Source organism: Camellia sinensis, chromosome 13 (genome assembly GCF_055761805.1).
Source record: "Camellia sinensis isolate YWXY chromosome 13, ASM5576180v1, whole genome shotgun sequence".
Classification (NCBI taxonomy): Eukaryota; Viridiplantae; Streptophyta; class Magnoliopsida; order Ericales; family Theaceae; genus Camellia; species Camellia sinensis.
In genome coordinates, this window is record NC_138973.1 from 25,253,179 (window position 1) to 25,270,252 (window position 17,074).

General features: G+C 38.5%; 1 protein-coding gene and 1 pseudogene across 2 annotated transcripts in view; one reads left to right on the forward strand and one right to left on the reverse strand.

The window, feature by feature from the left end:
- Positions 1-17,074, reverse strand: part of LOC114261451 (profilin-1-like) — a 251,880-nt pseudogene that overhangs the window by 45,261 nt on the left and 189,545 nt on the right. The gene's annotated exons all lie outside the window — the stretch shown is intronic.
- LOC114261368 (vacuolar protein sorting-associated protein 26A-like) lies at positions 5,651-15,095 on the forward strand. The gene is made up of 4 exons (XM_082903875.1): positions 5,651-6,300; positions 6,551-6,659; positions 14,499-14,565; positions 14,681-15,095. The coding sequence occupies exons 1-4, from the start codon at positions 6,258-6,260 to the stop codon at positions 14,684-14,686; spliced, it is 225 nt and encodes a 74-aa protein (XP_082760001.1). The 5' UTR covers positions 5,651-6,257; the 3' UTR covers positions 14,687-15,095.

Genomic DNA, 17,074 nt, shown 5'->3' on the forward strand with positions numbered 1-17,074 from the left:
TACAATTCCACATAATTTTGATTTTAAAAATAATTTTGTATGAGATTTTGAAACTCTCATAATATTTAACTTGAAAATAATTACAATCCCACATCGAGAAAAGAAAGAAAAAATGAGTTGTTTCACTTATATAAAGTGTTACAATCCCACATTGGGAAAAGCAAAAAAAAGTGAGTTGTGGCTAGCTTTCATTTAACTTTTATTTTACAATTCCACATAGTTTTGATTTTAAAAATAATTTTGTATGAAATTTTGAAACTCTTATAATATTTAACTTTAAAATAATTACAATCTCACATCAAAAAAAGAAATAAAAAATGAGTTGTTTCATTTATATAAAGTGTTACAATCCCACATCAGGAAAAGAAAGAAAAAGTGAGTACTTTCACTTATATAAAATGAATCTTATAAAGGAAATTTTAAGGGAAAAACTTTCTAGAAATTCCAAACCCTCATTTTAAAATTATTGAATTTTTTTAATTTTAAACAATTAAGAAAATTCTCATTGATTAGCTTTCATTTACCTTTTATTTTACAATCCCAGATCGAGAAAAAAAAAAGTGAATTGTTTCATTTACATAAAGTGAATCTTATGCTCCAATTTATATAAATTATTAAAATTTCTTAATTTTAAACAATTAAAAAAAAATCTCTATTTGTTCGTTTTCATTTAACTTTATTTTAAAATCCCACATCAAAAAAAAAAAAAAGGAAAAAGTGAATTATTTCACTTATATAAAACGAATCTTATGCTCCTATTTATATAAGTAAAAGAAGATTTTTAGTGAGAAGTCCTATAATCAATACCATTTTTTTTTATTTTCTTAATTTTAAACAATTAAGAAAATTTTCATTGGTTAGCTTCCATTTAACTTTTATTTTACAATCTCACATAAACGTTTTGATTTTAAAAATAATTTTGTATGAGATTTTGAAACTCTCATAATATTTAACTTTAAAATAATTACAACCCCACATCGAGGAAAAAAAATAAAAAGTGAATTGTTTCACTTATATAAAGTAAATCTTATACTCTCATTTAATATTATAGTATTGTGCATGTTTCAATTCAAGATGGTTTAAATTTCAAAATAAAATTTAAAAATCTTAATTAATTAATTTTGTTGTAAATTGGTTTGTCTTTTGACTTAGCTGATTAGGTTGAATCGTTTTTGGTTTGACTGATTCACTGGTTTAACCACGGTTTTATCTATTTTATCAAAATATATTGCTTAGTTTTGTTTGATTTGAAATAAACTAAGATTAACCTTATTAAAAATTGAATGACTGAGATTGTTTGATTAGAAATGAACTTCTCGTCTAAACAATTGTTAGCTTTTATTTTACAATCACACATTAGGAAAATGAGAAAAAAATAAGTTGTTTCACTATATAAACCTTTTGCTCCCATTTAATATTGTAGTGTTGTGTATGTTTCAGTTCAAGATAGTTTAAATTTTAAAATTAAAATAAAATTTAAAAGTTTTAATTAATTAATTTTTGTATAAGTTGGTTGGTCCTTTGACTTAGCCGATAGGGTGAACCGTTTTCAGTTTGACTGATTCGTTGGTTTAACTGCAATTTTAGCGGTTTTATCAAAATATATTGGTTAAATTTGTTTGATTTAAAATAAATTAAAGATTAACCTAATTAAAGATTAAACTACTAGGATTGTTTGATTCAAAATAAACTTTTCATCTAAACAATTGTTAACTTTTAAACAATTAAGAAAATTCTCATTGACTAGCTTTCATTTAATTTTTATTTATAATCTCACATTGAAAAAATAAGAAAAAACTGAATTGTTACACTTACATAAAGTGAATCTTACACTCTCATTTATATAAGCAAAATGAAATTTTTAGTGAGAAACCTTATGATCAATATCTCATGCTAATTTTTTTGATTTTCTAAATTTAAACAATTAAGAAAATTCTGATTTGCTAGCTTCCATTTAAATTTTATTTTACATAATATAAAAAATTAAATATAATTATTATATTTTTATTAAATAACATATTATTTTATCCCGTACATAAACGGGCAAGATGCTAGTTTAAGTGAACTAGGATAGCAAATACATTTCACTAACGTAATACACTGATTTACTAGAATTCTAAAGAGAGCAACATCATCTATACAGCAACCTTTTTTTTTTTCTTAGTAGACAACAGTTTGGACCTGGAATGTCAGATGAATAAGAGTAGACTCTGAAGACACACACTTTTAAATACATTGCGAAACATGATTGGTTGCCCAGAAAATGAAAAGTACGTTAATATTTGAGCAGCTAATCATGTTTGGCCATGAGTGCATAAGAGTTTTTGTTAACCGTGTTTGTGTCTCAAGACAATATTCATTTCAGATTGGTTATCATTCACGGGATATTGAGAAGGATGTTGCCTGACCAATAGAATAGAAACATGTTTTGGGAGTTTTAACAGCATAGAACTCTTTTTTTTATCAGCAAAGAAAATTTTCATTAACAGCATGAAATTAAAGGTACAGGAAGATGACATGCATCGAGAGAGATTCGGAAGTACAAAAATACCCCTACTACTACTACTCGCATCCATACAACCAACCCCTTGGCCTCTCGAATTTTAAATAAAAAGTTAAGAAGGATTTAACTAGAAAATAAAATACATGAAACCCCACAAAATCAACCCACCAAACCCCCCAAACAGCTCCTGCAAATCCTCTAATCAACCCAAAATCAACCCAATATTTTAATCACCTAAACTGCAAGCCTCATGATTTTAAATCATCAATATCAACAATCCAATATTTTAATCACCATGCCTCTGCTAATGCTGCAACTCCCGAACGCCTATGCTATTGCTACAGCTCCTGAAAATTCTTAATCACTATGCCTCTGCTATTTTAACTCCCACTTGCTATTCATAAAACTAAATCTTTACCGCCCAGTAGCTAATTTTTGAATCTAAACTTCTCACCTGCTTCAACTCCCAACGCCCACCTGACAACTTCCAACGCCCAACGCCCACCTGCTCCTACTGCAACATCTTTTCACCTATCTGCTGCACGCTCCTCTGGCCGAAAGACTCCATAGCCAACATCTCCATGGCTGGAAACCTACTACACCCACTGAACACAGCTTGATCACCATAGCTACCCCCACTGAAAACCTGCTACACCCACTCCATAGCCACCTACTACTGCTAAAGCTTTTCAAAACTCCTGCTGCTACACGCTCCTACCAGCTTGATCACCATAGCTACCAGCTTGATTACCTACCTGCTGCACACTTCTCTGCTCCTACCGAGGAGTTTCTCTGGCCGGAAAACTTCATAGCCACCCATCTGAACACAGCCAAAACCCACTTCCACGGTCTGAACTTCTATACTGATTCAAAACTCCGAGCACTTCGAATACACCCAAGGCCGATCAACACTCATGACAACAAGACCCACTGCCATCTCCACTTCCATGATCGGGCACAGCTTTCCGGCTCCAAACTCCAAACACGCCCAATGCAATAGCCTCAGTGTTGACAACCCAAAACATCGAACAACCGCTGAGACAAAACCATACATCTGGATGAAGCTCACCCCTCAAACTCCCACTCGAAAAGGAGAGCTCGAATGAAATCTTAGACAGATATAGATCAACTACAACACCCTTGTTCCCTCCAAACAAAGCACCGAAGCAACTCCATAGATCCGAAACCAAGCTCATCCCTCAAACTCCCGCTCACAAAAGAGTGCCCGAATGAAGATCCATCCAGATCTGGCCAACCTCTATACCGGTCCAAACCCGACCTCCTTCTACTCTGTTTTGTCCCTAAAACCCCAAGGTGGACACAGAAACAGACAACAAAAAAAAAACAAGCCGAAGCCTCCCTGAAGACACAAAAAAAGGACACCAAAGTGGGAAGAAATTGTGGGAATCAAGTTTATTGAAAGCAGAAACCAGTACACAAACACGAAAGAGAGCTGGGCCAACCGACCGCCATAGCCAAAGGCGGCGGTCGGCCGGCCAAAAGTGAGGCCCGGAGGTGGAGGTTTAGAGAGAGTTGAATTGAACGGAAACTCTATACCCTATAGGGAACTATAAGGCTAGTGAAGGGGCTAAATGTGAAATGGGTCGGGTCCAAGCTTTGAGCCGGCCCAATCTACTGAAGTCTGAATCCAACACTACTAGAAAAAGGGGCATTTGACATGGAACAATTTGCGACGGTTTAAGTGCTGTCGCAAAAGCTTGCTTTTTGCGACGGTTTAATTGCCGTCATGGAATTTATAGTTTTTGTGAAGGAAAAAGTTAACCCGTGGCAAAAAGTAAGGTTATATGTGACGGTAAGTTAAACGTGGCAAAATTTTTCTGGTTTTAATTTTTTTTTTCCTTTTTTGCGATGTTCTTTTGGTAATCCGTCGCAAAATTTTACTTTTTTCTCTTTCATTTGCAACGGGCCTTAATATCGTCGCAAATAGTAATTCCTAAATTCGCGCCAAAACCCCCCTCCCACTCTTCCTCTTTCCCGATATTCCCAAATTCTCTGTTATCTCTTGAGATCGAAAAAAAAAAAGAAGCCCTAATCTCACTGCTCTCTCGCTCCCTCCCTCTCACCCAGTCTCCATTCTATCTCTCTTGCAGCGGCAACAACAACATCTAGGTAACCCTCTTCTTTCCTCTCGCTCTTGCTCGCGCAGACCTTCCCTCTCACACAGTCGTCACTCTGTCTCTCGCTCTTGCTCGCGCAACGGCAACAACAGCGTCTGTAGCAGCAGCAACAACAGCGTCACTCTAGTTCACCCTCCGGCATCCAGGTATAGCCTTCATTTGCTTTCCTCTGCTCTCCTCTGGTCTTCTACCATCTGTTTCTCCCTTCTCATCAGTTCATTGAAACTCTTTTGATTAAGAATAAAATAGTTCATCGCAATAACAATCAAGAATTTCATCATTGATTTCGTGTTGGTGTGTGTTTGATTTGTGCGAAAATTGGATGTGTGTATATATATATATATATTATATGTATGATTCTAGATCAAACTCACAACTCAAACACATGGTTAACCCCAATTTGTGTAGAATAGTGGGGTAGTTTCATTCGGGTGCATGCCAATTCTCCGGAACAAAAAGACTGAGTTGCGGTAATTCAATGACGAGTGCACAAATTAATTCAAAAACTGTGACAGTTGCTTCTAATTTGATAAACTAAACTAAAACTAAAATTAAAATTAAATTAAAAAAAATTAAAGTGTTATTCAAGGGTTGAAAGGAATCTATGGCTTTAAACCTTCCCTAATTTTGTATAACCTATATCAGCTTTGAGAATCAATTAATTAATAGAGTGCCGCTATGTAGCTCGAAATGTGATGGCTCGAATTTGGTTTTGTACTCAACTTGCTGCTACTGTGCAACACTTTTCCTTTCAAAAACAAATTTCACTGTTTAGTTTAAAATTAGCTCTGAATTCATTAGTTCAACAATTTAAATGTTAATAAGATGTGCATACTGTATATTGTCTATAAATATATATATATTCATGTAATTTTTGTTGGTGGTGGTGGCCTTTTCAGATTTCTATTGAACCAATTCAAGGGAAGAGGGTTGAACATAATGGGATTAAAATTGAACTCCTTGGTCAGATAGGTGAGTTTACTCAAAGTTTCTAATATGATATATTCCTTGAAAAGTAGAGACACGGGACATTATAGCATATACAATGACGAGGGTTCCTTTTCCTTTGTCAGCCCAAACTTTTCCCGTCAAGCGGACACTCATTTAATGAAGTTCTTAATCTGATCAAAAAGGATAGAATAGACACTCCCGTGCAATTTGAGATAAAGTTATAATTGTCATTCTTAGAATCTTAGGTGATTCTTTTTGTATTATTTTGTTTATTGGTATCTTTTGTCTTGTAATATCTACTTTTCTTATATTTACCTAATGAGGTTTGTTTTTTCAGTATGTATTGTCTTTCTAATTAACTAATCAGTAAAAGAATAGAGACACCTCTGTGTATCTCTCATGCAACTTAACAATACAGTGTTTCCCAACACTTTTTATTTTTTAATTTTTTTATTAATGTCATTTTATTTTATTTTGGTTGGACGTAGACATGTATATCTTGTAATCTCTGGAGAGAAGAGCTTACTCCTCTAATTAGTTTCTTCCTCTTCTTTTTGGACTAATCCATTCCCGTTGAATACCTTTGCTTCGTTGCTAATGATTAAAAAGTAGATGTGAGATTTCATTTTTTATTGCAGTTACATTTTTTGTGGGTTTTTGCAAAAATGTATTTTGACAGAGGCAACTTCTATGACTTTACCTCCCTTGGTGAGTGTACTAGTAATTAGATCCCATTAACTTAGACTTTACCAACTCTTTATTATTCTACTTCCAATTATTTTGTAAAACATCTGTTTCATTGGCTTTCAATCTATAAATCTCAACATTCGTTGTCCTTGTCAATATGTCCATCATTGTTACATAGTTTATTTAGTTTTCAACATATTTTCCCACAACTATTAGCAACATGGATTTTTCTCCCTCCCCTAATTCTTTTTTATTTTTTTATCTTTTATAGTTCGTGAACTGGATGTTCCTGGTGAATTATTTGAAAGGAAGACATATCCCTTCGAATTTCTACGATTGAAATGCCTTATGAAACACAATGGGGTGAATGTGCGGCTCAGGTAAGTTAAGCACTAGTCATGAAATTGTCTAAGTTTTGTATATATGTTGTATCTTTTGTCTTTCTTTTGGACAATTCGTAGTTAACTGTATGAATATCAACTTGTTCTTGTAAAAATCTATTGTGGTTTTATGAATCTAACAAATTCTAAGAACTTTTCTGACCAAAAATAAAATTAAAAAAAAATTCTAAGAACCTCTGGCAGATTTTTTAAGGTCATCATGTTCTATTTGCACACCCATATTTACCTATCATATCTACCTACCTTTGTTTGCTACATTGCTTTGATTTTTTCTGTACGTACTGGTTAAGGCTTTGATTAAGACTGTAACAACCCGCATTTATGTCTTAGTCATGTTCATGAGCATTTGCATGATTATGACTCGTTGAGCTTGCATTTGTATGTTTATGACTTGTTTTACCTAAGTAAGGTCCATGCCTTGTTCTGTGTTTATGTGATTTGCCTAAGTGTTGTGTGCATGCTTTGTTCCTTCCTTGGTGTCTCAAGCCTAAGTTATATTAAGCCTAGGTCATGCCAAGCCTAGGTTATGTTAAGCCTAGATCATTCCAAGCCGAGGTCATCTTCAGTCTAGAATCATCTTGGAACCACTTTGTTTGACCTCCGCCTTCGCCCTGACATATTGGCCAAGATGTCATTATCTAGGCCAAGGTGTTCATCACCAAGGCCGAGATGTTAACTTTGCACCTGGGTGATCTTGTCCTGGAGTGGTATGACCTAGACCGAGGTGTGGCACATCTAGGCCAAGGTGTGGCACAGCTTAGTCAAGTGTTGTCCTTCCTAGCCGAGGTCATTGTCACCTTAGTTGCCGAAGCTTTGTCCTTAGCCGATGTCATCACTTGCCGGAGTGCCTTACCGGGTAGCTTGTTAGATACACTTTGTCATAGTCTTGTCTTGTCAATCTATCACCTTTTTGAGGAGAGCCAACCAACCAATGCCACGTGTTTGAGCTGAGTGTTAAGTCAGCCGATAGAGAGAGAAAACCTATCATTTCTATATCTTTGTTTTGAAGAGGAGAGAGAATCTCTAGAAGAGGGAGAAGAGTTCTTGAGGGAGAGTAGATTTCCAAGCTTGATCCCTAGAGATCGAACCGTTAGATCCGTGTCCTAAGGTTAGATTCTTGATCTGCTCTTGTCGTTCTTCATGTTCATGTTATTGCATTGCATGATTAAATATGATTTGTAAGCCATGCATTGCTTTGAAGTTCGATTTTAGAAAGAGAAAATAGCATTCATGTGTTCTTCAAGAAAAAGTCATGTTTTGATCCGAAAGCTCATGCCAAGATCCATGTTTTTGTGTTTGTTTTCATATGATTTTCAAGTATGGGTACCCAGGTCCATGTTTTTGAACTCATAGCATGAAATCCCAGATTTTGTAATAGAGAAGTTATGATTTTAGCATTCATATTCTTCATGTTCTTCATATTCTTCATGTTCATGTTCTTCCTGTTCTTCACGGGTGGAACCCCGATCTCCAGACCTCACTTCCGTAAGTGTAGTCGCCGAGATCACTGTTACCTAGACCTCATACTTAGGCCAAGCATCGTATCTCACCTTGGCCTACCTTGCATGATCACTTACACCTTTAGTTTGTCTTGTGCGCACCTCGGCATGCAGCCGCATGCCGAAGCCTAGGTAGCCACACCTCAGCCAGGAGGTGTGGGACCTCGACAAAGACCCGGTTGGTACCCAGCATGTCTTCTTGACATGTAAAACAGTGTTTTGACTTCCAGCATGTTTTCCCGAGATCATTTGCATGTATGTAAGACTTGTTTTGAGAAGTACGTTCAGTATGCTTTGCCATGTGTTTGTAGGACTTGGACCTTTGCCTTGACCCCGACATCCCAAGAACTATGTGAGTGGTATTTTTAATAAAGCTATGTTACACGTTTTGATAAAGGCTTTGCTTTTCTTTGTTTTGAAAAGTATTTGTTAAGCATGAATGATATCTTTATTTTATGTATCAAGTATAAGCTTTGTTTTGGATGACATTCTTGGAACCGTCCTTTCGTGTTAGGGGACGTTAAGCCTAAGTAACACCGTCCTTTCATGTTAGGGAACGTTAAGCCTAAGTAACATACTCCGTACGTGCCAGGGGACTATAAGCTTTTGTGGCACAAGTCCATACGTGCTAGGGGACTATAAGCACTTGTAGCACATTCTTGGAAGTCCTTCCGTGCTAGGGAACTTTAAGCCTAGGTAGCACCGTCCTTTCGTGCTAGGGGACGTTAAGCCTAAGTAGCACCCTTGTTAGATATCGGCCACCTACGGACTATGAACGGGTGTGCTCGATGCCGAGGTTATGCTTTTGTTTTGCCCGGAATGTCATCACCCCATGTTTTGAGATTGACGTATGTTAAGTAAGTAAGTAAGTTTTGAAAGACCATGGTTCGATTGATGTTTTGTTTCAAGTCAAGCTAAGCTATGTTATGTATGGTTTTGACAAGGATATACTATGTATTGTTTTGAAAAGATCTCGGGTATCATTCATTTAACCCCTTTATTACTTGTATCATTCACTGAGTATCCAAGCTCACCCTCTCTATGTATATATGTAGGTAACAAGCAAGAAGTCGACTACGCCGAGATGTGTGTTTTGTATGCATGTTGTGTCGGCAGTGAGGATGTCGGCAATCCTAAAGATTATGCTTTTAGTTGTATTTCATGTATTTTGTTTATGTCGGCTTGTGAAGCCCTTCTGTTAAGATGTAACATGTATTTTTGTACTTCATCTTATTTGTATTCAAGTTTTAAAGCTATGTAAAAATGTATGCCATGTCATTTAACTTATGCAGAGCTCTTATGGACCACTTGTATTTTAGATTATTGCTTCCGCACTTGTGAGCCCCATATATTTATACTCTGATTGTGTGTGAATTTTGAAAGTTGGCCTTCAGTAATCTCAGATTACTGGCCATCACGGCACCAAACTACTTGGGCCGGTTTGGGGTCGTGACAGAATGGTATCAGAGCACAAGTTCCTTAGTATACATTATTCACACACTTGAGTCCTCAAGAGCATAGGATGTCCCTTAGAATGATCTTAGGATTGCATCATATTGCTTGCTACTTAACAAGGTGTGCATCATCTCAGCATGAGCATTTTGTTACATTGGCATGATCATGCTCACTTGCATACATGTTCATTTGTTCATTTTGTTCTAAGAGTCACATCCTGCATACTCCTAGCACCATGAGAAGAGGTAGACCCCCAGTTGGCCGAGATTAGTCCGAAGACAGGTTGGACAGATTAGAAAGGATAGTTGAAAGTTTGGCCGATGAGTTAAGGCAAGCAAGGCAGCAGAACACCGGTACCACCTCCGCCCAAGCTGAGCAGACAGATGACCGACATGCAGTTCTGCCTCCTCCAGTACCACAAGTGCAGCCGCAACCAACTTTGTATGGAGACGACACATTGACCCTAATTAGAGAATTCAAGAAGATGAAGCCACCGAAGTTCCATGGAGGTATAGAGCCGATGAAAGCAGAAGCATGGGTTCTTGAAATAGAGAAGTTGTTCGAGGTTTTTCCTAGCACCGACGCCCAAAAGATGTCACTGGCAGCATTTACATTGGAAGACGACGCCCGTAGATGGTGGATGATGATCCGAGAAGGTAATCTAGACTTGACTTGGGCCAGATTTTTGGAGCTGTTCTATGACAAGCAGTTCCCCCTCAGTGTCTGAGATCACAAGACTACAGAATTTCAAATATTGGCACAGGGTAACAAAACAGTGGCAGAGTATGATCGTGCTTTCACCGAGTTGGCAAGGTATGCACCTCACATGGTTGACAACGAATACAGAAAAGCTAGGAAGTTTGAGAGTGGACTCCGAGGGCCGATACAAGATCAAATTAATTTGCTCAACATGCCAACGTATGCTGGAGTATTAGATAAAGCCATCCTTGCAGAAACCAACCTGAACAGAAGTCAAAGTTTGGGGAAGAATCAAAAGAAGAGGTAGACCTATGACAATCGCGAAGAAGAGGCAGACCCGACTGATGCCGAGAAGGAGACAAAGGTGGACAGTTCCAACAGCGCAAATCAGGAAGGTGGTACTTGGCCGACATGTGCAAGTTGCGGGAAGCGACATTTTGGAGTTTGTCATTGGACAACTGGAGCATGTTTCGGATGCGGTGAGAGAGGTCATCGTATTAAGCATTGCCCCAAGGTAAAAGCTAAGGATGATAAGAAGAGATGAGAACTTGACATCGGGAGTCATTTTGGGAACAAGGTGAGTGAAGTTTGGGGACCAAACTTCTTTAAGGAGGGAAGGATGTAACAACCCGCATTTATGTCTTAGTCATGTTCATGAGCATTTTCATGATTATGACTCGTTAAGCTTGCATTTGTACGTTTATGACTTGTTTTACCTAAGTAAGGTCCATGCCTTGTTCTGTGTTTATGTGATTTGCCTAAGTGTTGTGTGCATGCTTTGTTCCTTCCTTGGTGTCTCAAGCCTAAGTTATGTTAAGCCTAGGTCATGCCAAGCCTAGGTTATGTTAAGCCTAGATCATTCCAAGCTGAGGTCATCTTCAGTCTAGAATCATCTTGGAACCACTTTGTTTGACCTCTGCCTTCGCCCTGACATATTGGCCGAGATGTCATTATCTAGGCCGAGGTGTTCATCACCAAGGCCAAGATGTGTATTATCTAGGCCGAGATATTACCTTTGCACCTGGGTGATCTTGTCCTGGAGTGGTATGACCTAGACCGAGGTGTGGCACATCTAGGCCAAGGTGTGGCACAGCTTAGTCAAGTGTTGTCCTTCCTAGCCGAGGTCATTGTCACCTTAGTTGCCGAAGCTTTGTCCTTAGCCGATGTCATCACTTGCCGGAGTGCCTTACCGAGTAGCTTGTTAGATACACTTTGTCATAGTCTTATCTTGTCAATCTATCACCTTTTTGAGGAGAGCCAACCAGCCGTTGCCACGTGTTCGAGCTGAGTGTTAAGTCAGCCGATAGAGAGAGAAAACCTATCATTTCTATATCTTTGTTTTGAAGAGGAGAGAGAAGCTCTAGAAGAGGGAGAAGAGTTCTTGAGGGAGAGTAGATTTCCAAGCTTGATCCCTAGAGATCGAACCGTTAGATCCGTGTTCTAAGGTTAGATTCTTGATCTGCTCTTGTCGTTCTTCATGTTCATGTTATTGCATTGCATGATTGAATATGATTTGTAAGCCATGCATTGCTTTGAAGTTCAGTTTTAGAAAGAGAAAATAGCATTCATGTGTTCTTCAAGAAAAAGTCATGTTTTGATCCGAAAGCTCATGCCATGATCCATGTTTTTGTGTTTATTTTCATATGATTTTCAAGTATGGGTACCCAGGTCCATGTTTTCGAACTCATAGCATGAAATCCCAGATTTTGTAATAGAGAAGTTATGATTTTAGCATTCATATTCTTCATGTTCATGTTCTTCCTGTTCTTCACGGATGGAACCCCGATCTCCAGACCTCACTTCCCTAAGTGTAGTCGTCGAGATCACTCTTACCTAGACCTCACACTTATGCCAAGCATTGTATCTCACCTTGGCCTACCTTGCATGATCACTTACACCTTTAGTTTGTCATGTGCGCACCTCGGCATGCAACCGCATGCCGAAGCCTAGGTAGCCACACATCGGCCAGGAGGTGTGGGACCTCGGCAAAGACCTGGTTGGTACCCAGCATGTCTTCTTGACATGTAAAATAGTGTTTTGACTTCCAGCATGTTTTCCCAGGATCATTTGCATGTATGTAAGACTTGTTTTGAGAAGTACGTTCAATATGCTTTACCATGTGTTTGTAGGACTTGGACCTTTGCCTTGACCCCGACGTCCCAAGAACTATGTGAGTGGTATTCTTAATAAAGCTATGTTACACGTTTTGATAAAGGCTTTGCTTTTCTTTGTTTTGAAAAGTATTTGTTAAGCATGAATGATATCCCTATTTTATGTATCAAGTATAAGCTTTGTTTTGGATGACATTCTTGGAACCGTCCTTTCGTGTTAGGGGACGTTAAGCCTAAGTAACACCGTCCTTTCGTGTTAGGCGACGTTAAGCCTAGGTAACATAGTCCGTACGTGCGAGGGGACTATAAGCTTTTGTGGCACAAGTCCGTACGTGCTAGGGGACTATAAGCACTTGTAGCACATTCTTGGAAGTCCGTACGTGCTAGGGGACTATAAGCACTTGTAGCACATTCTTGGAAGTCCTTCCGTGCTAGGGGACTTTAAGCCTAGGTAGCACCGTCTTTTCGTGCTAAGGGACGTTAAGCCTAAGTAGCACCCTTGTTAGATATCGGCCACCTACGGACTATGAACGGTTGTGCTTGATGCTGAGGTTATGCTTTTGTTTTGCCCGGAATGTCATCACCCCATGTTTTGAGATTGACGTATGTTAAGTAAGTAAGTAAGTTTTGAAAGACCATGGTTCGATTGATGTTTTGTTTCAAGTCAAGCTAAGCTATGTTATGTATGGTTTTGACAAGGATATACTATGTATGGTTTTGAAAAGATCTCGGGTATCATTCATTTAACCCCTTTATTACTTGTACCATTCACTGAGTATCCAAGCTCACCCTCCCTATGTATATATGTAGGTAACAAGCAAGAAGTCGGTTACGCCGAGATGTGTGTTTTGTATGCATGTTGTGTCGGCAGTGAGGATGTCGGCAACCCTGAAGATTATGCTTTTAGTTGTATTTGATTTATTTTGTTTATGTCGGCTTGTGAAGCCCTTTTGTTAAGATGTAACATGTATTTTTGTACTTCATCTTATTTGTATTCAAGTTTTAAAGCTATGTAAAAATGTATGCCATTTCTTTTGACTTATGCACAGCTCTTATGGACCACTTGTATTTTAGATTATTGCTTCCACACTTGTGAGTCCCATATATTTATACTCTGATTGTGTGTGAATTTTGAAAGTTGGCCTTCGGTAATCTCGGATTACTGGCCATCACGGCACCAAACTACTAGGGGTGGTTTGGGGTCGTGACAAAGACACTGTTGAAGTTCATTTTGATGGTCCTCATCATTTATTATGTGCAACGTGGCCTTAATGTAGTTGCATGCTTCATGACTATTTAAATTTAAATCTTAACCTCTGATGTTGGCGTTTTTTAAGGTCATCATGTGCCATTGTTTGCTTCATAACTATTTAAGGCTTTGATTAAGACTTGCATGCTTCAGACTGCAACAGTCTGATATCAAGAATATCAGATATACAGAATTTTAAGTTTCACAGGATCAAATCACCTAAAACCTATCCTAGTTCAATTTTGATTATTTTCAAAGTGCACTTTTACAGAAAGAGCTTTGTCATTCCAGAGTTTAAGTCTTTTGTTGAGGGAAAATTGTCTCATTTTGGCGGTTAACTGCCTTGCTTGAGTTAAAACATTTTTCTTGTGGCTTGGCCTGGCTTGTTTGCATGAGGAAAACATTGTTTCTTATAGTCGTGTTTGTTTTCTCAGATATAAGGGGGTGGAACTAGACTAAATAGCCCTAGGCCTCATCGCCAAAAATATTCAGAGAAATGCCCTCTGAACCCAATTGAATAATTTTAACTTTTAAGCTATCCCATCCCTTATCCTAGGCTGAACCTAACACTTTATTTTTGGTGGGGGCTGGGGAGTTTGATAAATGGACAATGTGTCTTGAAATACCTTATTGACATTAGATATGGCCATTCAACTTATTGAAGTTAACAATAGATAGTGGAAACTTATAACTATGGATTTGTAGTATACCTTCAGCTATGTTCTTCATCATACTGATACATTCAGTATAGTATCTGTGATGTTAAGATTCATGTTGAAATTTCCCTAAATTATGCTCTTTGCAGGTATGTCCTGAAAGTTACAATTAGTCGTGGTTATGTTGACAGCATTGTGGAATACCAAGATTTTGTGGTAATCTGTCTATGAGTATGAGTGTGTGTGTATGTGTTAATTGACCATTTTTTTGAACTTTTAAAGAAGCAAAGAGGTTGTACTCGGCTATATCTGAAGAAGAAATATTATGTAGAACTAAGAAGCACGGACACGGACATAGACGCAGATACATGACACGACACAGACACGGATACGTTGACACCTAAGAAGTACAAACACGGATACGGACACAGACACGACATGGACATGCCAATTTTCAAAAAATACAAGATAAGACATGTGGGGGACATGTATGAAATATGTCATTTTGAGTACGTGATGATATCTTCGCATATCGATATTAGAGTTTACAATCTTATTTATTTTTTTATTTTTTGAAAAAAATATCAAATGTTTTACATTTTCTGTAAGCTTGAAAATAATTATGTTGTAAATGATGATTTTTTTTCTTTTTTGTTTCTTTTTGCAGATGCAAACCTTTTGAATACGTGATATCTTTGCATATCGATATGGGAGCTTACTATTGATATCAAAACAAGCTACACTATATCTGTGTGGGGATATATTTTCTGAGTACCAACACGTGGCAAGGTGACGCCGACGTGTCAGCCGAGGTGCCACGTGTCTTGGTCGTGACACCGAGGTGATCTCGGTAAAGCCGAGGTTATCTCCGAAGATATCAGAATCCAAGATAAGTGGATAAGGGACAAGAGTCCTAGAATGAAGAGGGAACTCAACTTGGATATGGACAAGAGTCCTAGATGGAGAGAAGACTTCAGTTTGGGTAAAGATAAGACTCTTAGAGAGTTTATCCTAATCCCACTGGGAGTCCCAGATTAGCAGTAATCCTAAGTCCATTAGGGCCAGGCTCCTATTGGGACTAGGATTGTATTGGCTATAAAAGAGAGGCACCCCCATAGGTCTAAGGTATGCTTTTGATACTCAAGCTTGTGAGTTTAGTACTTGATTTATCTTTGAGAGATATACTGACTTGATCATCGGAGTGCCCCCGGGTGGTCGAAACCACCGCGGGATTCTTATATTTCTGTTGCAGGTCAGTCAGGTGCCATCTATTCTGCCAGTACTCTCTAGCTGGTTACTAAGCGGGCAGTGTGGTCAGAAAATCACCCACACAATTTGGCGTCGTCTGTGGGAAAGAAAGAAGAATAAATGGCCAATGACGGACAAAAGGATCAGATTATAGACAACGCCCATGCTGGGAGTCGGAGACCTATCGATCTCGACGTTGAAGGGGACAATAGCGACACAGAAACACGTGACCAGAGTCACCGAGTGAAAGAAGCCGGCCAGGAAGGTGACGCACCAAAGACAACAGATTGAAGCAACGAAGACGACCTCCAGGTATGGAAGGATAGATACCTGCAGAGGAACGAAGACCCTTCCAGAAGGGATGCAAAGACAGGGGGCATGAGCGCTCCCAAGGAGATAACATTCAAGTATAGAAGAACTCATCCTAAGTGAGCAGATCCCGAATTCCAGATCCCGAATCCTAGAAGACATAATCTTGGCCTAGATGAGTAGGTCCGAGAAGAGAAGAACTCAACCTAAGTGAGCAAATCCAAGATTCCAGAAGATAAGATCTCGGCACCTGAGTCCGAGAAGAGAAGAGCACAATGAGCAGATCTCAGATCCCATAAGATAAAAAGAAAACACACAAGATCAGACTAAAGTTGGCCAGAATTGAGAAGTATACTAGGGCCGAGGAGGACAGGCCAGGAACAAAGGCGTCGGAACGAGAAAAGGGAAACAGCTCGCCGATGCGAGGCCGAAAATCAAACTCAGGTTAGAGCCAAATAGAGAAACCAAGGCCGACAACCTTGGCTTGAATTCAACCTCGGCGACAAGGTCGAAGCTACATGTATGATGAGAATCCAAGTGGATTTTAAGTTTACACTGGGGGCGTAGAGAAGAAGAATGCGTTTACCACTTGTTGAAATTTGTAGCAATTTACAAGTTGGTTAAACCAATATGATGCTTAACCGAAATTAAGCCGAGATGATACTTAACCGAAGTTAAGCCGAAATAATGCTTAACCGAAGTTAAGCCCAGATGATGTTTAACCGAAGTTAAACCGAGATGATGATTAACCGAAGTTAAGCCGAGATGATACTTAACCGAAGTTAAGCCGAGATGATGCTTAACCAAAGTTAAGTCCAGATGATGTTTAACTGAAGTTAAACCGAGACGATGCTTAACCAAAGTTAAGCCGAGATGATACTTAACCGAAGTTAAGCCGAGATGATGCTTAACCAAAGTTAAGTCCAGATAATGTTTAACTGAAGTTAAACCGAGACGATGCTTAACCGAAGTTAAGCCGAGACGATGCTTAACTGAAGTTAAGCCCAGATGATGTTTAACCGAAGTTAAACCGAGACGATGCTTAACCGAAGTTAAGCCGAGATGATACTTAACGGAAGTTAAGCCGAGATGATGCTTAACCGAAGTTAAGCCCAGATGATGTTTAACTGAAGTTAAACCGAGACGATGCTTAACCAAAGTTAAGCCG